Below are 23,203 nucleotides of genomic sequence, written 5' to 3' on the forward strand. Positions count from 1 at the left end.
CAATCATTTCCATTAACTCCGTCAAAGTACTTTCGTCAAGTTCTGTGTTTTGGTTTTGTAATTCTAATTCAAATTCAAATTTGATACTTATGGTGTAAAATATCTATTAGAACCTAATCGGATTACTATTGAAGTGTAGGCTTGAACAAAATAAAAGAACCTTTTCGAAAATGTTGCAACACGGTTCAAGCTCAGCTTACATTTAAAACTAAATTACCATATTACATAGTTTCGAACGAGTTTTTGACATTTAAATGGAAAAATCACGTTCAATGATAGGCTTACAAGTTATAACTTCGATAAAAGAAAAGACAAACAAAAATTTCGAACCATAATGCGTTAGCTCTTTAAGTATATCTAATCGTTTCTGTTGGTATAACAATAAAAATGGAAAATCATGTATATATAAATCAGATGATAAAGGATTTGGAAAAGTGTGATTAGAAGTGATAACATAGATTTAACATTTTTATACAAAGAACTAAGTTTAATACATACATATACTAACTTAAGTTTGATATTGCTGGAGATATATGAACCTACACTGAGAAGCTTTTAAAAATGTTTGTTGTTGTAAAAATACAAATTTGTAGATTTTATGACGGGGATAATAGGAAGGTATTGACCTTTTTTGATTCTTGGTCTGTATATTTAAATATCTATCCAGCTACTATGTTGACATTTTCCTTTGGGTCAATCAACTTAGTAGAAACTTATCAGGGAGGTAATTAAGCGCAATGAATGATTGAGGAAGATTTGATAACTTGCATTGTAACATTTCAAATCAAATAAAATTCGATTCAGTATGTAGAGTGGTGGGCCAAAATAATTAGAGTTTTAAAATGTTCAATGTTAAAAGTTATTATTATTTCAAAATGGTATTGGAATGTAAAACAAAGTTTGTACTAAAAAAATATAGATACAACTGTTTCAGGTGTATTTTCATGGAGAAAAAATAAGAATTAATTAGATTTTTCCTAAGGATAAATCAAAATATCAGTTTAAATTCTAATTCTAAAAAAATGAGTTAATGGTATTTAATGGTGTTGTCTTTGGTTTTAAGAACCTCCCCAACCCTTCTTGGCATAGAGTCCATTAGTTTTCGACATCTTTCTATAGGTGTTGTGTACCACTGTTCTAGTATTTCTTTTCAATTCTCGTTGCACTCGTAGTTTTTTGGCAAGGAACTCTATATTTTAAGGTGTGTGTCCATTTCAGAGTACTTTTGCTAGTTAACTCTCGAGAGCAACTCTCGGAAAACTGTACATTTGATAGTCAAATTTTGCAATCGCGAGCTCTCTGCTAGAATATTGAGAGTTTTCTTGCTGAGGATACTTCTTCTGCTAGCATATTATCAGTTTGTCATTTATTCTTACAAGCGAAGGGTTGCAGCTGCTTTAATTATCAACACTGTTCTTAAAAAAGAAAAAAAATTAAAACAAAATGTTGGATAAAACCGTGGGTAGATTGTCGTAACCAATTCAGTGCGGGATCTGGTCTTTCAAGAGAGGTTCAAATAGAAGATCCTCACCAATTTCGAAATTGTTGCTGTTTGTCATTTAGTGAAATTGAGTTTTTGATACAAAACGTTGGACCCATCATTTTTAAAAAAAGATACGCAATTAAGGGCAGCCATACCAGTACGCGAGCGTATACTGGTAACACTTAGATATTTAGCATCTGGTAATCATATGAATCGCAAATCATTTACGAAGCAAAAACTAAAAGTTATTTGTATGATCTGTGCAGGTGATTTATACGGCAGCTTTTAGTAACTTTTTCGGTTTTCAGTATGTAAAATAGGAAGAATTGTGAAAGACGTCTGTCCAGCAATTTTCAACAGTTTAAAAAACAAGTTTTTGAAGGTAAAAACGAAAAAAAAAAATTCTATTTAAATCAAATTTATATGAACAAAAGAAATAGTTTCCACTGCTTTGTCATGATTACTCTCGACAACTAATCGCAAAATACGAACTGTATTGGTATTCCGCAATCTTATCTCGGATAGTGGTAACCACATATGTCCACTAGCAAATGACTTTCAAAAAGATCGAATGTCGACAGTAATTAGCCAACTCTCCGCTAGCTATACTCTCCAGACTATGTCCACTTGCGAGATCGCTCTCAAGTGCAGCTTGAGACCGACTCCCAGCACGTTTACTCTCAAATGGACACCTACCTTAAGATCTTTCCAAAGATTTTAAATGGGGTTTAGATCTAGTGTTTTATAAGGACATATAACGATGTGCGTTTCGGTTCCTGATGAAATTGATGGCAGGTTATTTTCTGAAAATCGAAGCATACTGTTTTCCAATATTTGGAGTTACGTTCTTTGGTCAAAATAGCTTGGATCCATTTTAAGAAAAACGAACCCAAATTCTACTTTAATATTTGTCCATTTGCGAATTTAATGTGCAGTTTTATGTTCCTTTTTCTTAGGAATTGATCTTTCCTAACAATTCTTCCATATAAGTTTGTTTTGCTTTCAAACGTTGGCCATTATATCGGAAACTAACATCTCACTACATATTTGTTTTCAAAAACGTGAATGTTACAAAAGAATTTTTAAGAGCTTCTGTTACTATTTTTCTATTGAGATTAGTTCTGTGTTTTTTAATTCGATCCTTTGATAGGTACTCGAGATACAACACATGGAGAACGATGAAGTGCCGAATCCGAACGGCTAGTTTGAGAAAGCACTTTTTCATGACAAGAATTACTCTTGAAGGATTTGTCAATTCCTCGCAAGAGGCAGTACCCGCGAAAATTAATTTTTTAAATTAAGCTGGCACAGGCAGGGATTGAACCCAAGACCTCTTGCATGACAGTCCAACGCACTAACCATCATGCCACGGGTACTACTAATTAATTTCTGTAAGACATTGAATATTTGATATGTGATCTTAAGAATAAAAAATCTCCTGGAATGGATGGTATTCTAAATCAATTCCTTAAAGAACTTTTAATTAGTGGATTTGTTTATTTAGCTTCCCTAATAAACGACTGTTTGAAAATTTGTCAACTACAATGGAAATCTGGAAAACCCCGTAGTGATCCACTAAGCTAAAGGCCAATAAGCCTACTGAGTAGTATAAGAAGGATTTTTGAAAAATTAATTCGCTGCAAATTTTAATATTTTACCAATAGAGTAATTGTTTTCAGGAAAGAACATAACACGTCACATTAAATTCTAAGAAACTGAAAACACATAAAAGCAGAATTTAGGGAATAAACAATCAACAGCATTAGTTTTGCTAGATGTTGAAAAAGCTTTTGACACTGTTTAACACAATACACTCATGCAAAAACTCATTATAAATGAATGTCCAACCTTTTTGATTAAACCTAACAAAGTTCCTTAAGTGATAGAAAATTAATTTTTAGTTTCACTTAATGGAAAATATTCAGTCCCAAAAACTGTTTCTGCTGGCGTTCTTCAACGATCAGTGTTATCTCCTACTTTGTTTAATGCTTTTATCTCCGATTTTGCAGTCTTGCAAATTGAATGTGAATTTGGTATGTATGCAGATGACATTGCGATATTCTCATCCGATGCAGATCCTGACAATATAATAAACAATATTCAAACTGATTAAGAAATTATTTCCGAGTATTACAAACACTATATAACGGCGATGACGAATGGATGTTACGAAGACATCTATTCACATATTGAAAGATAACTTCTCCAAATTATATAACGGCGATGACGAACCGAATTTCGCTGTAAGGGAGATAGAACCACTCAGCCTCGGTGACGCTGATCAACAATTCCGCCTACCCGACCTTGACGAAGTGAAAATAGCTATGTCTAAACTTAAGTAAAACAAAGCTGCTGGAGCTAACGGCATCGCTGTCGAACTATTCAAAGCAGCAGGCAATGGCTTGGTACGGAGCATGCTCCAACTCATCTGCAAAATATGGTCGGAAGAAAGCATGCCCGATGAGTGGAATCTCAGCATAGTGTGCCCGATACATAAGAAAGGAGACCCTCTAAACTGCGCCAACTACAGAGGCATCAGTCTCCTTAACATTGCGTATAAGATCCTCTCTGCCGTATTATGTGAACGTCTGAAGCCATTCGTCAACAACCTGATTGGTCCTTATCAGTGTGGCTTCAGACCAGGAAAGTCCACTATCGACCAAATATTCACACTACGGCAAATCTTGGAAAAAACCCAGGAGCTCAAATCGATACCCACCATCTCTTTATCGATTTTAAAGCCGCGTATGACAGCATTTATAGGGAAGAGCACTACAGAGCAATGTCTAGTTTTGGCATCCCTGTCAAACTTATCCGTTTGTGCAGAATGACGATGGAGAATGCACGCTGCTCTATCAAGGTCGGAAAAGATCTTACCGATGCATTTGATGTCAAAAAAGGTTTTAGACAAGGCGATGCACTGTCATGCGACTTCTTTAACATCGTTCTGGAAAGAATTGTGCAAAACTCAACCGTCAACACTAGAGGCACAATCTTCCAAAGGTCCATCCAATTACTCGGATACGCATATGATATTGACATAATTGGAAGATCAAAGCGTGATGTCAGTGGAGCGTTTTTAAGCATTGCGTCGAAAGCGAAGAAGATGGGTTTAGTGGTCAATGAGGGCAAGACCAAGTATATGCTGTCATCAAAAAAGGACACTGAACGACGACGTCTTGGACAAAACGTCACCATGGACAGCTATAACTTTGAGGTAGTTAAGGACTTTGTCTACCTAGGCAGCGCTATTAACACAGACAACGACACCAGCGCTGAAATCAGACGAAGAATACCTCTTGCAAATCGCTGCTTCTTTGGACTTAGAAGGCAATTGAGAAGTAAAGTCCTCTCTCGAGCATCTAAAATCACCATCTATAAGACACTCATCATCCCGGTTCTCATTTATGGCGCTGAGGCCTGGACCCTGTCAAAGAAAGATGAGAGCGTCTTAGGATGCTTCGAGAGAAAAATTCTTCGGGTGATTTTTGGTCCCGTACGCATAGATGGAGAATGGGGGAGAAGATATAACGACAAACTGTACGGGCTGTACAGCGACACTGACCTAGTTAGCAGAATTAAAGTCCAACGGCTTAGATGGCTAGGTCATGTAGAGCGGATGGACATCAACGCTCCAGCCCGGAAAGTCTTCGAATCCAATCTCGAGGGACGGCGCAGTAGAGGAAGACCGCGACTCAGGTGGCGCACCCAGGTGGGAGAGGACCTCAACCAACTTGGTTTGCGAAACTGGAGACAGCTAGCTAGGGACAGAGATGGCTGGAGACGCATGTTGGTTGAGGCCCAGGTTCGCCCCGGACTGTAGCGCCACCTTAAGTAATTAAGTATTACAAACACTGGAAAATTAAAATTAATGCTGAAAAAAGTCAAGCTATCTTTTTCACCAGAAAAACAAAGGATTGTTTTTTTTTATCCAGACGTAATATCAACTTTAATAACTGTGATATACATTGGCTCAGCTCTTTAAAGTATTTAGGTATTTACTTAGATAAGAAGTTTACCTTCAAGGAACACACAAATGACAGCAAATAAAATAAATGTTATATCCGCTAATTTACCGAAGGTCATTACTTAGCAAACACAATAAACTTATTATTTTCAAAGTCGTTTTTCAAGCAATAATGTTAAATGGATCGCCCGTATGGGGTTGATTGCAAATTCTTCAAAACAAAATTTTAAAAATGATGTTCAAGCTCCTATGGCATTTATCAACTCAAGCCTTGCACAAAGGCAATAAACGTGTTAAAAATAGACAAAAAAAAATGAAGTTCTCAATCAAAAAAATTTCTAGAAAATGTGTATCAAGTGAAAACTCTGTAATAAGAAAATAATTTAACAAATTGTAAAATATATTTTTTTCTTTTCTTGTTTTACTCATACATTTTGGTATTTATGCATTATTTATTATCTTTTGTATTAAGCATATCTTTTATATTATCTATTTATGCATATGTATTTTTTGTTTATTTATTAATTAATGTATCTAATTATATATCCATTCTACTGTTAACTAATTTATATATATGTTTATTTATTTATTAAGTTATTTATTTTTCATTTGTGTATTTATATAATTTGTTTGCCTATTTATTTATATATTTCTTTTTTTCACTGATAAAATAAATCATCGGGAATGAGTTTCTATTAAATCGAAGCATTACCATTCTGTGATATAACTATGAACAAAATTCGAATGAAGGTTTTAATGCAATGTTATCCTTCAAACTTATAAATATTAAGATATATGTAGATACACAGCTGTTTAAAAACTAATTATTATTTTTCAGTGGTAAGATACAGTTTGATATGACATCTCTGTGCTGTGCAATGTAAACTCTGTAACTTTATTTTTGCTGATAAAATAATATATCTAAAGGAACGATTCCCGTTTGAACAACATGCAATTGTTAAAATTTTCAACAAAAAATGGTAAGGTTTTTGAAATCACAGTTCAAAGTCGCAATTTTGCAAGACAATTTTCCTAGCCGTGTTATTTTTCAAAGAGATAACATGTGATTTAACATCTTTGTAGTTTTGTTTTTGTTTGGAGCTTATGATCCATCTAGAACATACAACCTGTAGTATGTGAATTGAACCTCAGAAATTGATTTCTCTTTTAAAATAATTTCACTTTTTAGTAATATCAGAATCAACATCTTATTAAAAACATTATTTAAAATATCTTAAATTCTTATCTGAGAAAGTTTATTAGATTTGACTCCAACAAATTAAAAAATGGAAATAAATGTGTTTTTTTGTACTTTGGATGTTAATACGCAATGATATAGATTCATGAATTCTCTGATTTGTAAAAGATAGAAATTTAAAGAAGTTAAACAAAATAAAATGGGAGGGCATCCGTAGCTCTTCAAATAAGTATAAAATATTTTCAAAGACAGCACAAGGGCGGAAATATTACTCGAAATTTGCAATCAGAATAACAAACCTAACCATAAAAAGCAGAAGTTGAGAGAATGTGTTGTGTTTTTTCTTCAAAGGCTAAAACTCTGGTAGTCATTTGTAGAAAGGTTTTTATTGGTGAAAGAGTTACCTGGTGGTTTACATTTTCGGTTGGAGTCGTACACTCTTTCACTTTTTAAGAATTATATAACAGATTTTAAATGGCGTTATTTGTCTGGAAACTATACTACTAAGAATTATAGGTATTTTTTTGTTGGTTACATCTAACTTAGATATCCACATAAATTGAAAAACTGTATCTGTAAATTATCCGAGAGACCTCAAATGGATAAAAAGCAACCTAAACAAGTATACTTTATTCCCAAAACTATATAACACAAAACCCTAACTATAGCCTATGAGAACAGAGATAAAGAATAATATGAAGTTTGATTGGTAGACATCAAAATTCTCTTATTTAGGTATAATCCAAGCACAACTAAACGTTATTCAAAAATCGTCCTTTAACCTTTTCGCGTAACTTGTAAATTGCCGCCGCTAAAATAAAATTACATTAAAAATTGTCTGAAATATTTTATTAATCAAAACTAAAAATCACAGAGAAATTAGAAGCTTGCAAGTTATGTATCCATACACATTCTATATGAAAAATAAATCAAAAAAATATAAAATGCTGTTGACGCGCACCTAACATTACGCACATTTATGTTAATCCGATAAATCCAATGTCCGCAAGTCCATCAACGCCATCAAGAAAAATATAAAATCTCTCTTGGTATCTGTTAAAACCCATTCCTTCAAAAATTCTAGAAAATTCTAATACACATTTAAATAAAAATAACCAGAATAGCTTATGTGGAAATATTATCTAGTTATGAAATTTTTGATTGATTCACCATCACTAATTTAATTTTCTCAAAAAACATATTTCAACCCCGACTTCCTCTTTTTTCCAATTGCAATGCAAAGCAAAGAAGCAAAAAAAGAAAAACCGGAAAAATATCTGCTCTACACCGCCATCTCTTTCTGTTTGTTTACAAAAAAAAAAAACAACATGTCTTCACAATGGAAACGTCCCAATAGATACAGTAGCTAACGCGTGCAAGTGAGAAGGCCAATTGTTTTGAACTGTCATAAATCATCCCACCGTTTTGGATGCTGTGCTCTGTGCCCTGATGTGGTGCTGCTCTGCTGCTGCTGTTCAATTCCAATTCCAATTCGAATGGCAAAAATAATTTCCAGTCTTATTTTGCACTCTCCCGAGTCTCAATCTCAACTCCTACATTCAAACTAACTCTCAATCTGGCAGAGTGAATAAACGAGTAAAAGATACTCTTCAAAATTTATAGATACTTTTTTGATTCTTCAAAGAACGAAAAGAAAAAGGGGGGCGCTCGAGCTCTCGAAAGAGCAAAAACTGTTGTTTCTATAGGAACTTGGAAAACGAAACGGATTTATAAGAGAACCATTTGGCGCACACTTCCACATCCGGCCCCACGTAGTAGTGTGGAGTAGAAGAAATTGTATCTATGTGTTGAACCACACACGCGCATAAGACACCGCCATTGCCCTGGAAGTGGTGTTGAGGTTTAATATCGTGCTTCATGCCACAAGGATTCTTCTCTATGAACAACCAACAACGCAGACGACGAAGAGTTTTTCAGTCAACAACAGACCGTTATACAGTGATCATGTCCACAAAAGTTTTTGTTCGTATTCGTCTTTGTCGTCAGCGATTCCAATTCCACAAAACAAAATAATCTTCAGTACTGTCAGAGTGAGAGCGAAGCGGAGCGGAGTGTCATCAAGTTAAAGATACAAAACGAGAAAAGAAAGAAGACAACAACAACAAAACAAAAAAAACTACCCAAGAGGGTTAATTAATATCTGGTTCAATTCAAGTCCCACACTGCGCGCCATACACATAGATACACTTCACTTACTTAGACTTACAGAAGAAGAAGAGTATCTTCCTCAGATAGATAGATAAATAGACAGACAAGACGACAAGCAGCGGCTCTTCTTCTGCTGCTTCGGATCAATCAGAATTTTTTGACGTGCCACACTCTTCGTTTGTTTGTTCGTTCGTTCGTTCGTTCGTTTGTTCGTATACAATTTTGGTTTTCGTTCATATCATTGTGTGTTTTTGTGTCGTCAATGTGTGTAAAAGATACTTTTTTGTGGAGTATCTACAACAGCAACTGTGCTCTGTGCTGCTGGCTGCTGTATGTCATTCTGTCTGTAGACATACGCGGTACGTTCGTTAGTTGAATTCATTCATTCATTCAGTATTTTCGGATTCTGTCAAACGAGACGTTGTATGTTGTGTTCGTCGTCACAAAAAGAAAACAAAATTAAAGAAAGAAAAATAGGTATTCGTTTGTGCATCACCTTATAATTATAATTGGCCGCCGCCGCTAAGTGGAAAAGATATTTTTCTTGTTTTTCTTTTTTAAACAAATTATTTAAAGAGGCGTTGACAAGATTTTCTCACGGTTTAAAGTTTTTTTTTTAGAAAATTTAAAAATGTTTTCCTTCATTTCTAAATGCTAATTGGAATTTTGAAAATAAAACAAAAGAATAATTTGCCTCCCAAATTCATATCTAGTCAAAAAGTTAATGAAATATTTTTATTTTTCATAACAATCATAAAAAAAAATTAAAAAAAAAACCTAAAAAAAACAACAAAAAACAAACTTAAAACATTTAATATTATTAAATTATTATATACGAAATCAAGACTGATTAAAAACAAAAATAAAATACAACTTAAACAAAAAAAGCCAATATCTTCTTAACCAATGTATACGTAAATTTTAAATAAATTTTATTTTCTTCTTTGATAAAATAAAACAAAAAAACTAAAAAAATAATATTTTGAAACTCCAAGTTAAATATTAAAAAAACAAAATTAATAAAAAAAAAACGAAGTATACGATCTTAAATGCAATAATTCAACAAAACACAAACAAAAACAAATTGTTTATATTTTTTTCTCTTTGAAGAACTTAAATATATTAAATTATCTACCTAAATATAAATAAAAAGAAAATAATTAAGTGTTATTAAATAATTTTAATAAAAAATAAATAATGTGAATTAGTGTTAATTAAACAACATCAACAAAAATATTCCTAAATATTTAATAAATAAATTGCAATTAATAGTGATATAAGAAACAACAACAAAAAAGTGATTTAAATAAAAAAAAATTCAAAATTGTGGTGAACTCATATTAAGTTAGAAAACTAACTCAAATTAATTAAAAAATACAAATAAACAAAAACCAAAATAAATTCAGAATTCAACAAAATGTTACACGAAGCATTGATGTTAGAAATCTACAGACAAGCATTAAATGCTGGGTAAGTTTTAACATTTAAAAAATTGTGATTGTTAATTCAGTGTTTTTAGGGTTAGAAGGAGTCTTAGGAAAAATTAGAGTAGTAGAATCAATGTATCAAAAAAAAAACTAAACTCATCGAACCCTTAAAAAACTTAAGCATTTTTAAAATTCATTCAACAGTTCTTATAATATTTTAGAACGTTAAAAGATTTGTTATAGTTTTTGAAGTCGTCATGTGTTTTTAATAGAAAATAAAAGAAAAAGTATAATATTTAAAAATATTTAAGAATGCATATATAAAGTTTCTTTTTTAAAAGAATTTTTATTAGGTACTAAAAGTTTGATATACGATGAGGTGAAGAAAGAAAGTCTTATGGGTGCCATAAGTAAACCATTAGCTATATTGTCATTGACAGATCCTTTTAAATATCCTCTACCCATAAATAATTTTCTTATTTTAGTAGGATCTAATTTTCTTTACTGCACTATCAATTTGAACAATTTCATATTTCTGATAAAGTGGAAAGATAGTTTTATATTTGTCTACTAATTTTATTGAATAAGTGATTTAAAAATAATACATTTCTAGTTTTCTGAAAATTGTGAGAAATAGTTTTAAGTTTTAGTTTGTGCATAAAATTTTACCCTGAAAATAATAATTCTTTTTTGTTGCTCAAAATATTGGTTTTATATCTATAACTTGGATTTTTTTCGTTACCTTTATGAACATGAAACCAAGCTCCATTTTTACACTGTTCTGATAATATTCTGTGTCTATACATTTGAATCAAGTATTATGGAGACTTTTACCTCAAGTTGCATGTTTGTCAAAAAGAACTTTTTGACTTTTTCATGAATCTTCATTGCATGTTTAATTTGTATCTTATTAGTTGATTATCATAACTATAAAGTATTTTGCGCGCGTTTTTTTTCTCTTTTGAAAAAGCTTTGGGAATATCATATTTCATTTGAACCAACCAAAAATGTTATTTTAACAAACAATTCTAATTGATTTAAAATATGTGTCAAAAATTGACCTTAGCTAAAAATAGAATCCAAAAGTGTAGGTAATTGAATGGGAAGGTGTTAAAAGGGAAAGATACCTGTTACACACAAAAGAAGTTGGTACGAATATTTTGAAGCAATAAGTTTCGAGTCTAGATGTTTATTTTCGAATAGACTATAGATATTAAATCAATACGCCATTAAATCTGTTGTAATAGAAGTCATTTATTACAGAAGGCTTTAACTGAATTTTAAGTTCAAAATTTAATTTTTCAAGTATCTTTTAAGTTAAACTTTTGCCATGCAAATTATTAATTTGTTAAGCATTTTTATATTATTCAATGCAAGCGCCTTTAGATCGAAACGTGTATACAAAAACAATTTGTTTAGCTCAAAAATGTAGACAGACTTTCGGAAACGAAGGTTTTTAAAAGTGTCTTCTTTTTTAAAATTGCAAGTTGTAAAGTGTTTGTATTTTAGTTCGAAAATCATAAAAAAAAACATTTGTCATTAAAAATTTCGTATTTTATGTTGAGGTAAAGATCTTTAGTTGTTTGTTTGATTCTAAAAAACTACAGCTCGTTCTTAAAATTAACTTAGTATTTTCATTGTCATCACAAATTTATTTATTTAAGTATGCGAAAGTCTTTATTCAAAAATAAATCAAAATCAAATGGGGTGGCGCAACAGTCCGTTGTGAACCAGGGCCTAGTGACTTACAACTCTCAACCATTCCTGTGTGCGAGTACTGTTGTCAGGAATGGAAGGGACCTACAATTTAAGGCCGAATCCGAACGGCTAGTTTGAGAAAGCACTTTTTCATGACAAGAATTACTCTTGAAGGATTTGTCAATTCCTCGCAAGAGGCAGTACCCGCGAAAATTATTTATTTTTTTTTTAATTATGGTGGCACAGGCAGGGATTGAACCCAAGACCTCTTGCATGACAGTCCAACGCACTAACCATCATGCTACGGGTACTACATTCAAAAATAAATAGTAACTAATAATTACTACATTTTTTAAAAAATTTCAATACAAAAATCTCAGTAACACGCCATTTGCATGTTGAAAATAAATTAGTTTTGAACTGAAAATCGTGGAAAAATCAAAATTAAATGAGATATACAAAAAAGCATATAAGATAATCAAGCAATCATAAATAGAAGTAAAAGACAAATTATTATATCCAAAAACAATGAATAGAATTGGAGATAGAATGGAACCTTGTAGTACCCCATCATTGTTTTATGTATGTAGATGTCACAATATTTTTAACAAATAGAAAATTTTATTTGTAACGAATATTTGTTCAGCAGAAGATTTATAACGAATGTTTGTTCATAAATTGAATCAAAATTTTAAAAAATGTAGCCTTATTCGAGAAATTTTCTTAAAATGTCAAGTGAAATTATTTTATTACTAGTTTCAAAAAAAAAGGTTCAAACTAAAATGTTTTTGGTAAATTTCTTCAATAATTCAACCTTAAAGCGTTACTTTATCTTCTAGTTTCAAATGAAGCTTACGACTTGAGGCTTAGTTTTACATTAATCTATGAAATTTTTATTCATTAAATTTCATTACATAGACCTGTTATAAGTTCAGTGTCTTGACGCACTTTTACTTGATATAGAATTATGTTGTCATTCAACAATTTTAATATAAATTTACATATTGATTGATATAATTGTGTTTGAGGTGCAGTTCGAGTTTTATTAGACTTTATATGTTATGAAGCCGATATATTATAAAAAAATAAATCTTTGATTTTTTTGATAGATGTATATACACAAACTTAATATAGATACTAATAGATTATATATCTAAAAAGCTTTTAAGAAGTTTTGCAAACAAAATTTAACATACGTTTTACAAGTATCGACAAACACTTTAGCATAAAATTAGAAAAAAAATACATATTTATGATCTATCTGTAGGAAAGTACAACAGGTTTTTCTTTAGTAAGTACACCAGAGTGAAAACTTAGTATCCAGTTATTAGTCATAGCAGAGTTTAAACTGTAAATGAAAGGAATTTATTCAATCCAAAAACTATGTGCTTTATGGACATGGATCATATGGACTTTAAAATATTGTTTAATCCAAAATTTATTATTTTTTCGCTCAACCTTATCAAATTTGTCCTTAAACAAAAATAAATACACCAATATATATTAAGAAAAACGAAATTGCTTTATTTAATTATTTTATTGGGTATAATCACTCAAAATCCATATTTTTTCTGATTTAAAAATGATTAATGTCATTAGAAAAATAATATATTACTTCCCCATCATAATAATCCAAATCTCAAGAAATATATACAACCTAGGTATATATGAGTACTTGTGAACCATAACGAGAAGATAAGTTTGAAAAGCATAAGCATGTGGCTTTAATGTTTGTCCGTAATAAATTTTTTAACTCGGACACTAATGCTTTTATTTGTCAGCCTAAAAAAACGAGATTTGTTTTCTTATTGTAAATTTTAGTCAATGTTTTTGACGTATTACTGATAAAATGTTATTGGACATCAAATGTCAATCTAAATTCATGACGCATGTACAAATAGCATTGTTATGAGTAAAAAATCATTTTTGATGATTGTCATTTTTAAACAGTATGTATAAAAGAATTATTCATATTATTTGTCTTGAGATTATTTAGAGGAGATAACGATATATTTGGTAACTATAAAAGTCTTAAATTAATTTTTATTAACAGTCGGCTTCCGACAAAAGCGGTCAAACAGAGAGAAATATCAATCTCATGATATTCATAAGCTCTAATCTCTGTGATACCTATAGCAGGCATAGATGGAATACAAAAGTTGTCGACAAAATTAAGAAGAAAATACAAGTCAACCTTTTGACTATTATATTGACAGAAACTTAAAAATTCATGTTAAGTATACATTATATCAAATGGCTGTAAATGTCATCATATTCTTGACCACTGTTTTGTTAAAGAATTCATACCTACAGAATTTCCATTACCTACAGAAATGATTAAAATTCAAATCCTGATTAATTCATTTAAGACTTATGATCTTTTCTTCAGAGATATCAGTTAAGTAACGTGAGACTCTTTTTATCTTTTGAGTTGCATGAAATTAAAATACAATTATTTGGTATTTGAGATTCATTCCACTAATAAATAAAAAGACTCGCGAATTACTTAACTGATATTGCTGATGTGTCTTTGAATATTGTCTCTATAAACGGGGAAAAGTTAGAAAGCGATTCAAGTATTACCAACATGCTGTTTTTTTTTACTGTACTCCAATCATTTCCCTTCTTGCAAGATTCTAGAGAACTTGGACATTGTGATTCAAGCAGTGTCCCGATAAAGGATTTTCTTACACTTACACTGTGCAAAATTCTTCTGGTAAACTTACAACCATTGCTTAAGCAAAAAGATTGGCTGATAAATTTTCTTAAGCTTCAAATTGCTCTAACACTCACATTTCACCAAAGAAAATGCTTAATTAATTTGTTTGTTTTCATTAATATCGTTTCTGTTGTTTCGATTTTGTTAGATTTTTCCAGTGACTACGCCTGGCTTCTGTCTTACGCTTTACTAAGCAAACTCTAAAAGCTACTCAAGTAGCACTTATACAAAATGTTAACAGATTTGTTCATACCTAGATTCAATCTTTGTGGTTATAGTAAATGAAGTGTTGGGAAACATGATAGAGGAATGCGATGTGAATATTCTCATCATCGTCACGTAATAATCATCATCAATGATTATTGACTGATGTGATCAATCACCGTATCACCAGATGTGTCGATTATTTTTCAAGTCTCTCATCAACAAAAACAACAAAGCTTCATTGTTACAATTTTAACCATAGCTTTGTTTCAATTTGTCTCTGTTCGATGGGTAACCGGTATCAAAACCACACGTTAACAAGGTTTCAATTTCAAAATATACAATTTTTACTTAAGTGTTTTGTTTTTGTTGCTGTTGTTGTTGTTACTGTCGCTGGTTGATTTGATTATTTATACTAATTTTCATTATTGATGCTTGATAGAACCATAAAATCATTGATTAAACAATAATTATTGTGGAGTGACATGCAAATCGATTAAGTATAACAAAAAAAGAGAACTTAGCTATACAGATTTAAATATTTAAAATATACATCTGTATCAATAACTTTTATTCAAAACTGTGCTTAAATAGCTTTCAAGTCGCGTCTTAATGGGTAGGGTGTGACTTTTTTTTATAAATTAATATTTTGTAGCCAGTTTTCGCTCTTCGTATAAGATTTACACCTTTATAAGACAGGTTTTTGCTTTAGTTTTTTTCTTTTTTATCATTTTTTCAAGTATTTGCTACATACATACATACATGTAGATGTACACACGTACCTGGATACGTACATGTTCCTTATGTAGGTAGGTAAATGTATAAGATTACATATTATAGGCTTTTGAATTGCAATTGATATAATATGACGTGATCATTGAGTAGAATTTGACGTGTTTTTTAGTAAGAACCACACAACTATGTAAGTATATAATACTCATATGTACTTATTTTAATAAAATATATCAATATCAATATAGACTGCACTTTTAAGCTACTAAATATTACGCATTTAAGATTAGGTAACATGGCAGTTGGGAGGTTAATAATTTGATAAAATAGAAATGTGCTTCGCTATATGATGATGGCGAATAACTAATAGTTTGGGTTAAGCTTTTGAGGTTTCAAAATTAATATTTTATTTTCACATAGCCGGCCACATAAACCCGTTTAAAATCGTTATTCTCACGTCATTTTAAAATTTAACGACGTAGAATTTCATAAATGAAGACCTTAATCAAATTTAGTTTTTTGCGAAATCCTTTAAACCGTTTTCAACTATGGCTCTTTGCTCAGTCATCTTTACAGTTACAGTTGGCAATCGAATATGTATTTTGAAATAAATAGATCTGTATGGAAATAATCACTTGACATGGAACCTTTAGTGATCATTGATCTCTTTATGTATAGTAAAGTTTTTTTTTGTCATTAAGTCACGAAAATGATATCATTTCCGTCACCGCCAACAGAAGTGATAGTAATTCGATAATCCTTGCTAATATTTACAGCGATATGTTATATTATTCTCAACCGATATTCGTTCCCTAGGAGCTGAAAACATAAGAACGTGCGGGAAATAGTATGATATCCAAAAAGAAGCTCTCAGAAGATTGACGGTTGTGACTAGTGTTCGTAAAGAATGCGCTTTGCTTTCTTCTGCATAAAAAGTGTCATGATATAAACTCAAAGGTACCTACCCAATGCAAATTAGACTCTTTTAAACTCCTAAAATTTCAACAAAGTACAAAACGACTTTGGGCTTTATTTCACTCTTGAAAGTTCAATACTACATTTTGTTTATAAATAAATACAAATAAATTAAAAAAAAAAAAACATAAAAATCAAATATTTGAAGCCTTTTCTGATCATAAAATCTCATGAGGTTGATTTAATTTCGTAACTTGCCGAGTCTTTTGTCTTAATTAAAAAAATAATGACAATTATTACTCACAAATTTCCGTTAAATAGAAAATACAAAAAACTACAATTTTTAAAACAATATTTAAAAAATGAATAAATAGGCCAAATTTTTGGCAGTCACAATAATTTAAGTCAATACCTGTAAAAATGGTTCAAACGGCACGGCTATAGATTATGCAATTATTTAGTAAACTGAAAAAAAATTCTTTAAAGTGACCTTATTGTTTTATCCTCTTTAATATTTGAGTTTTCTTAAGAAATCTTAATACATTTTTTAAGTGCTTCGTGCACCGCTTAGAATAGTATTTGGTTTCACTTTGGTTTGAAACAAAAAACGAGGCCCAAAAAATGGTTTAAGCCCCAGCTTAGCACTTCTCTTAGACACAATTACAACCGCTTTAAAACTTTAAGTATACAATACCATATTCCTATTTAGGACTCAATAAGCCTGCGTGTTAAGTGGGAAGTATATTTCGATTTAACAAACAGCTAACATCACCGAAGATCAAGTCAATAGTCAACGGACTGAAACTATTATTCTGTCGATATTTCATATTTTGTAAGCCAAACTTATTCACGCATATATCAAAATCAAAATCCTCTAAAATTTTAATTCTGTACCTAAAAATACTGTGATTGATGAACACTTTAGTAATTTAAAAAGATCGTCATAAAACTCAGGAAGATGGCAACGCCCTCTTCATACAGAGCGACGATAAACCCTTGTCCCTCCCATCAAAAAAACATACGTAGTCTATGGTTGCCACCATAAAAGAAAATACAAAAACCAATAACAACAAATTACACAACATGGCTGCCCGAAATGTCTTCCATCAAAATTCAATTTTCTTATCCCTTTTCCAATTAGAAGATCCTCGAATACAGTAACTTGATTTTACTTGCAAAAATTTTATAATATTTCGAAAATGTTGTCAGCAAAACGAGAAATTCATCAAGGAATTACATGGAATCAATCATTGCCGTCATCAATCTATAATTTTATTAAAATAAAAGAGCTTACTGTCGAAAACAGATTCTTGCTCAGATACATTAAATGAATGAAACTACTTTACCGATTTAAGTCAATTTCCATTGAATTCAGTTTGCCGTCGGCAAATACGTGTATCTAAATGACAAAATCCAATGCATAAATATAATATTAACAATTAGAATTTTAATTACTTAATTGTTAAAGATATTGGTATATTTTAATATATAATTAACTTGAACAAAAAAAAAAACAATCTTAACAATAGTTAATACAGCCATTAGCGCACAAAGCATAGGTTTAGGTTAAGTATACACGATCGACCGCAATGATAATCTCATTCAATTAAATAAAATAGAAAATCCATAAATCTCCATAAATTAATTCAAACTCCAAGCAAGAAGCAACGAAATGTGTCTAAGCTCTTTGCACAAAACGAAACACAATTTGTACACAGATATTGTAAATTCTCGAGATTCATCTTTGAATCTGAGTGATGATTAAAACAAAAAAGAAATAATGTATCTTTTTCAATTGATCTCAGAAACTGATCGTGATGCATTCCATTTTTGAACTTCGAACATACATTGCTTCGTTGGTGTAGCTTGAGAATGTATCGAGTTATTCAAAAATCACGTTAAATTAACAATAACTGCTTCGATATCAATCAAGCTCTGTGTGGATTCCAATGGGCTATAAAAGATACATTTTATTAACATTTGAATAGATACATACATAAAGCCATGAGAGTGAGAATGGGAATGTGTGTGTGATTCGTATCTTTTGTAGTAATTATTAGATACTTTAAGTTTATTGTGGTAATTGTTGTTGTGCCTTTTGCAAAGTAGAATGTGTTCATGATTGACGTTTCAATTGTCATTAAGTCAAACTGACTTAGTACTTAGTACAACAAACTTGAAAGTAAAATAAACCTACTTAGAGCAGAAATGAAGAAACAAAATTGAATGTAAATTGGACTGAGTGGGATAGGGTTGCATTTAGATTGGCGCTATAAAACTGAGTGATGTGCTGTGCCTGTGATGGTGATTCAGGGGGACTTTGAGTGGGGCAAGGGGGCTTATAAATTAGCGGAGGAGTTAATCGTGACTAATTGAGTGCGATCAAAGGAAATGGTGTTGAAGTAAATATGACATTAAACATCGCTCGTTCGGAATAAAAACGGGTTGGGGAGGTTGTTTATTTTTATAATATTAAGTGAGTGGGTTATTTTTAAAAGAAACAGAAAATGAAGAAAGAATTAAAATAATATTAAAAAACAAGGGGAGTGACCTTAAATTTTTTGCCATCAATGGAGTCTTAGGATAAATCATACATTTTACGAAACTTTCCAAATTTCAGACCTTATTATTTTTGAATCAGTTTAAATTATAAAAGTTTTGAAGACACAATTACTAACACACAATTTTGTATGCTTTTACAGTGCTCTTCCAAATCCACGTCCACGATCAACTGAATCGGCAAATTCCAGTGAACGTTGTCCATCGCACGATTCAACATCATCAGCCGAAAATGGCAGCGCCAGTGGCAATGCCTCCAATATGCATCCAATTTCACCCAATTCAGCATTTCCATCAATGATTCCACCTTCGCCAAATAATAGTAATTCATCCCACCACCACCAACAGCAGCAGCACCTTCACCATCATCATCAGCAGCAGCAACAGCAACAGCATCACCATCATCAGCAACAACAACCACCACCGTCCATGGAAGCTTACCTGCATATGGTTGCTGCTGCAGCTCAACAATACGCCCAGTTTCCACTCGGAGGAGGACGAATGCCAATGCCAATTCCACCAGCAGCCACAGCTGATCCACACTTTAAGTTGCCACCTCAAGCTTCGCCAACTGCATCGAGCATCAAATCAGAGGCTTTGGATTTTCGAACAAATTTCAAGCGTTCGTCTTCGGAAGATGATGAGGACGAAATAGAGGACGCTGAAGAAATGGAAGATATCCAGGAAGACGGAAATCCACTTGATTTGTCCACAAGTTCTCGCAAGCGTAGCGCCGATGAAGATGACTCACCCGGAGGTGGTGGCGGCGCTCAGATTGCACATCAAACCAAAAAGTTGTACAAAGGCACTCCACCGCCGACCACACCTCCAGCACAGACTGCAGCAGCTCCCCTTATGTCAAGTGTAAATCCATATCTTGCAGCTGTTGCCGCAGCCAACATATTCCAAAACGGTCCATACCCGTCGGGTGGATGGAATGGCAAGAATGACTTGGTCATTGATCCTACCAGTTGCTTGGAGAAAATGACGGACCTGGTGAAGGGGCCGCGGAAAGAAAAATCCCCTCGTCAGCAGACTCCAGTGCCACAGGCTCCACCGGCCGCAGCTCCTATTCCATCAAATGAAGGTGTTATGGCTTCAAAGGGTAGACATAATATCTGGCAATCGCACTGGCAGAACAAAGGGGTCGCAAGCAGTGTTTTCCGCTGTGTTTGGTGCAAACAAAGCTTCGCAACTCTCGAAGCTCTTACGACCCACATGAAGGACAGCAAACACTGCGGAGTAAATGTTCCTCCATTCAGTAATCTCCCCAACACCGAACGGCCACCGCAGCAGCCCCAGATGCAAAACCATCAGCAAATGCGAAAACCGTCTTCACAGCAGCCAATGCATCAGTCCAAGTCGAATTATAGCAACTATCCTTCGAATCGAGATCCAAATACTCCGTTGCCAAGAAAGCTTGTCCGAGGACAGAATGTATGGCTGGGAAAAGGTGTCGAGCAAGCTATGCAGATCCTAAAATGCATGCGATGTGGAGAGAGTTTCCGATCTCTAGGCGAAATGACCAAACACATGCAGGAGACTCAGCATTATACCAACATCTTGTCCCAGGAACAAACCATCTCAATGAAATCTTCAGGATCGAACGTCGGTGGTGACGGGAAAGACGCCATGAGCTCTGAGGAAAGTAGAACTCTGAGTGCGGTGCTCACGTGCAAGGTGTGTGACAAGGCATTCTCCTCGCTGGGAGATCTTAGCAACCACATGGCCAAGAACAATCACTACGCTGAACCATTGATGCAATCTATGGCAGGTGGTGGAGCTGCGGGACGCAAGCGCCAGGTCCAAAAGAAACGAGAGAAGTCTCTGCCTGTTCGAAAACTGCTCGAAATGAAGGGTGCTGCTGCAGCTCACGCCGATGCAGTCGATGCCATGGAAGCCAAAATGAATCGAAACGAAAAGATGGAAGCAGCGATGTTTGCCGAACGAATGAGGCAGTACATTTGTGGGGTCAAGGCTGAAGCTGCCCCAGAGGAGATCAATAAGTCACCAATCATGCTGAAAAAATCCCCAGAACAAGAGATGAAAAACGGTACAGCTAAACCGGGATCCTCGTCAGTGCTGAGTGCAATCGAGCAAATGTTTACGACAAGCTTTGACACTCCCACTAGACATAACAACGCTCCGCAGCCAGTGAATGCAACTAACAAGAATACATCCCCAGTTGCATCGAGCATTCTCAAGAGGTTAGGCATTGATGAAACCGTCGATTACAACAAACCACTGATGGACATCCAAGATCCCTACTACCATCATTATGCTCGTTACACCAGCAGCGAACGAAGCGCCAGCGAATGCAGTGCTGATAACCATGAAGCTGCTCAGAAGACCAAAGCTCGATCAGAAACTCCTGAGAAATTGGAGCCTAATCTACAAATAAAGAAAGAAGAACCCGAAGAAAAGGAGAACTCTGAGGAGGAAGAACGAAATGAAGAGAAGCCTAAAATTCCATCTCAGGCTTCCACTCCTAACGGAGAGCTTAACCTGTCGACAACTGATAGAAACCACGAGGCTAGTCCCAAGGCAGCTGCCAGTCCGGAAAGCAATAGGTCTGGTACACCAAAATCTCCAGCTTCCAGCCATAAGTCGTTCGGTGGTGATGGTGAGAAGAAATACCCCAGCGACAGTTTAAATGCTCTGTCATCTATGTTCGATTCGTTAAGCAGTGTCGGAAGTGCTAGATCCCAACACCAGCAGCAGCAACAACAACAACAACAGCCAACAATTGTCAAATCCGAGGAATCCTTATCGGCGGCTTCAAACTCTTTGGCCGCTCTTCGACAATTCTGCGATCAAAAAGAGAAAACCGCATAAAATTTCGACAAACCATTCAAACCATCAATAACAACGTCGACATCGCTACGGTCGATAAGTTTAGCTTTGGAATCCGGTCGCCATATCGGCGACCGCAGTAATAAAGACTCGTTGCCAGAGTCTACAGATGCTACGGAACAGGCCATGAGAAATCGGTGTAATGCGGTCGCCGGATTGGCAGCCGGGCATCATCACAATATAAATCATCGCTATCGCCTTCGTCATCGTAAAAGCATTGCCGCCGATCAACAGGTGGTGATGCCACCGTACGACTTAGAACAGCGAAAGCGACCGGGCTGATTTGGGAGCGGAGGAGGAGAGTTTAATACAAAAACATAAACTTCGCCACATGGGAACAAATTCAATGAGGTAAGTCTGAAATCAATTGGTTTCTTACTTTTCCCTAACTCTTCCCCCAATCTCCATTCAAAACTCTAATCGAATAATTGTTTTTCTTTTTCTTGTATATTTCCAGGAATCTTCCTAGACATTCGCCTGACATTGAGATACTAGCAAATCCTTAGAATAAAAACAATTTACCTATACACTGGAAAACTTTTACAATACATCTGAAAAACAAATAATTTCTAAAAAATGCAAAAATTCAATTTGATGAGAAATAAGAACTGATAAGAAGACACAACGAGATGTAAGATTTTGGAAAAATAAATCTCGAGAACGAGTGGAATAAAAATGGATTCTTAAATAAAGACAACCAACATACAAATTCAACTTCGGCTGCTAAAGAAGATAACAAAACTTTAACACAACCAATTGGATGCAGCCTCAGCCCTTGTTAGGGCTCCAAAAGCTTCCATAAAGAGATACAAACTGAAATTTCAATTAAAACTCTATAAAACTTGATTTATTTTGTTTTTTCGTTTCTATTTTTATTTTAATTTGTCTTCTTTTACACTTCCTTTGCAAAAAATTATAACGCCCACATTATTGAGCTTCTTTAAAACTAGTTTTACATTAAAACTAGATTTAAAATGAATTTTAAGTTTTTGAAAAAATTTATTTAAGTGTTAACCAAATCGATTAGGTGTTAATCAATTTGTTAGTTTTTGAATTAGAAGAATTATATTGAATAATAATAATTTTAAAACAAGTTGTTAGGAAACCCAACAATTAGAACTTGGTTTTTCGAAATATTTCTGTTTTTCCAAATATCTCAAGACATTGCAGCATTTTGAGTTTTCAAAAAGATTATTCATTGCATTGGAAAATTGATTGCATTAAAAGAAGCATATGAAAATCGTTTTTAAAGTCATTGGATATCAATTTATAGCTCATA

General features: G+C 33.3%; 1 protein-coding gene across 1 annotated transcript; it reads left to right on the plus strand.

Moving 5' to 3' along the window:
• Window positions 1–8,596: 8,596 nt before the first annotated feature.
• Window positions 8,597–22,768, plus strand: LOC129942661 (protein teashirt). The gene is made up of 3 exons (XM_056051698.1): window positions 8,597–10,287; window positions 19,215–22,275; window positions 22,382–22,768. The coding sequence occupies exons 1-2, from the start codon at window positions 10,235–10,237 to the stop codon at window positions 21,904–21,906; spliced, it is 2,745 nt and encodes a 914-aa protein (XP_055907673.1). The 5' UTR covers window positions 8,597–10,234; the 3' UTR covers window positions 21,907–22,275; window positions 22,382–22,768.
• The last annotated feature ends 435 nt before the right edge of the window (window positions 22,769–23,203 follow it).

This window comes from Eupeodes corollae, chromosome 1 (genome assembly GCF_945859685.1).
Source record: "Eupeodes corollae chromosome 1, idEupCoro1.1, whole genome shotgun sequence".
Classification (NCBI taxonomy): Eukaryota; Metazoa; Arthropoda; class Insecta; order Diptera; family Syrphidae; genus Eupeodes; species Eupeodes corollae.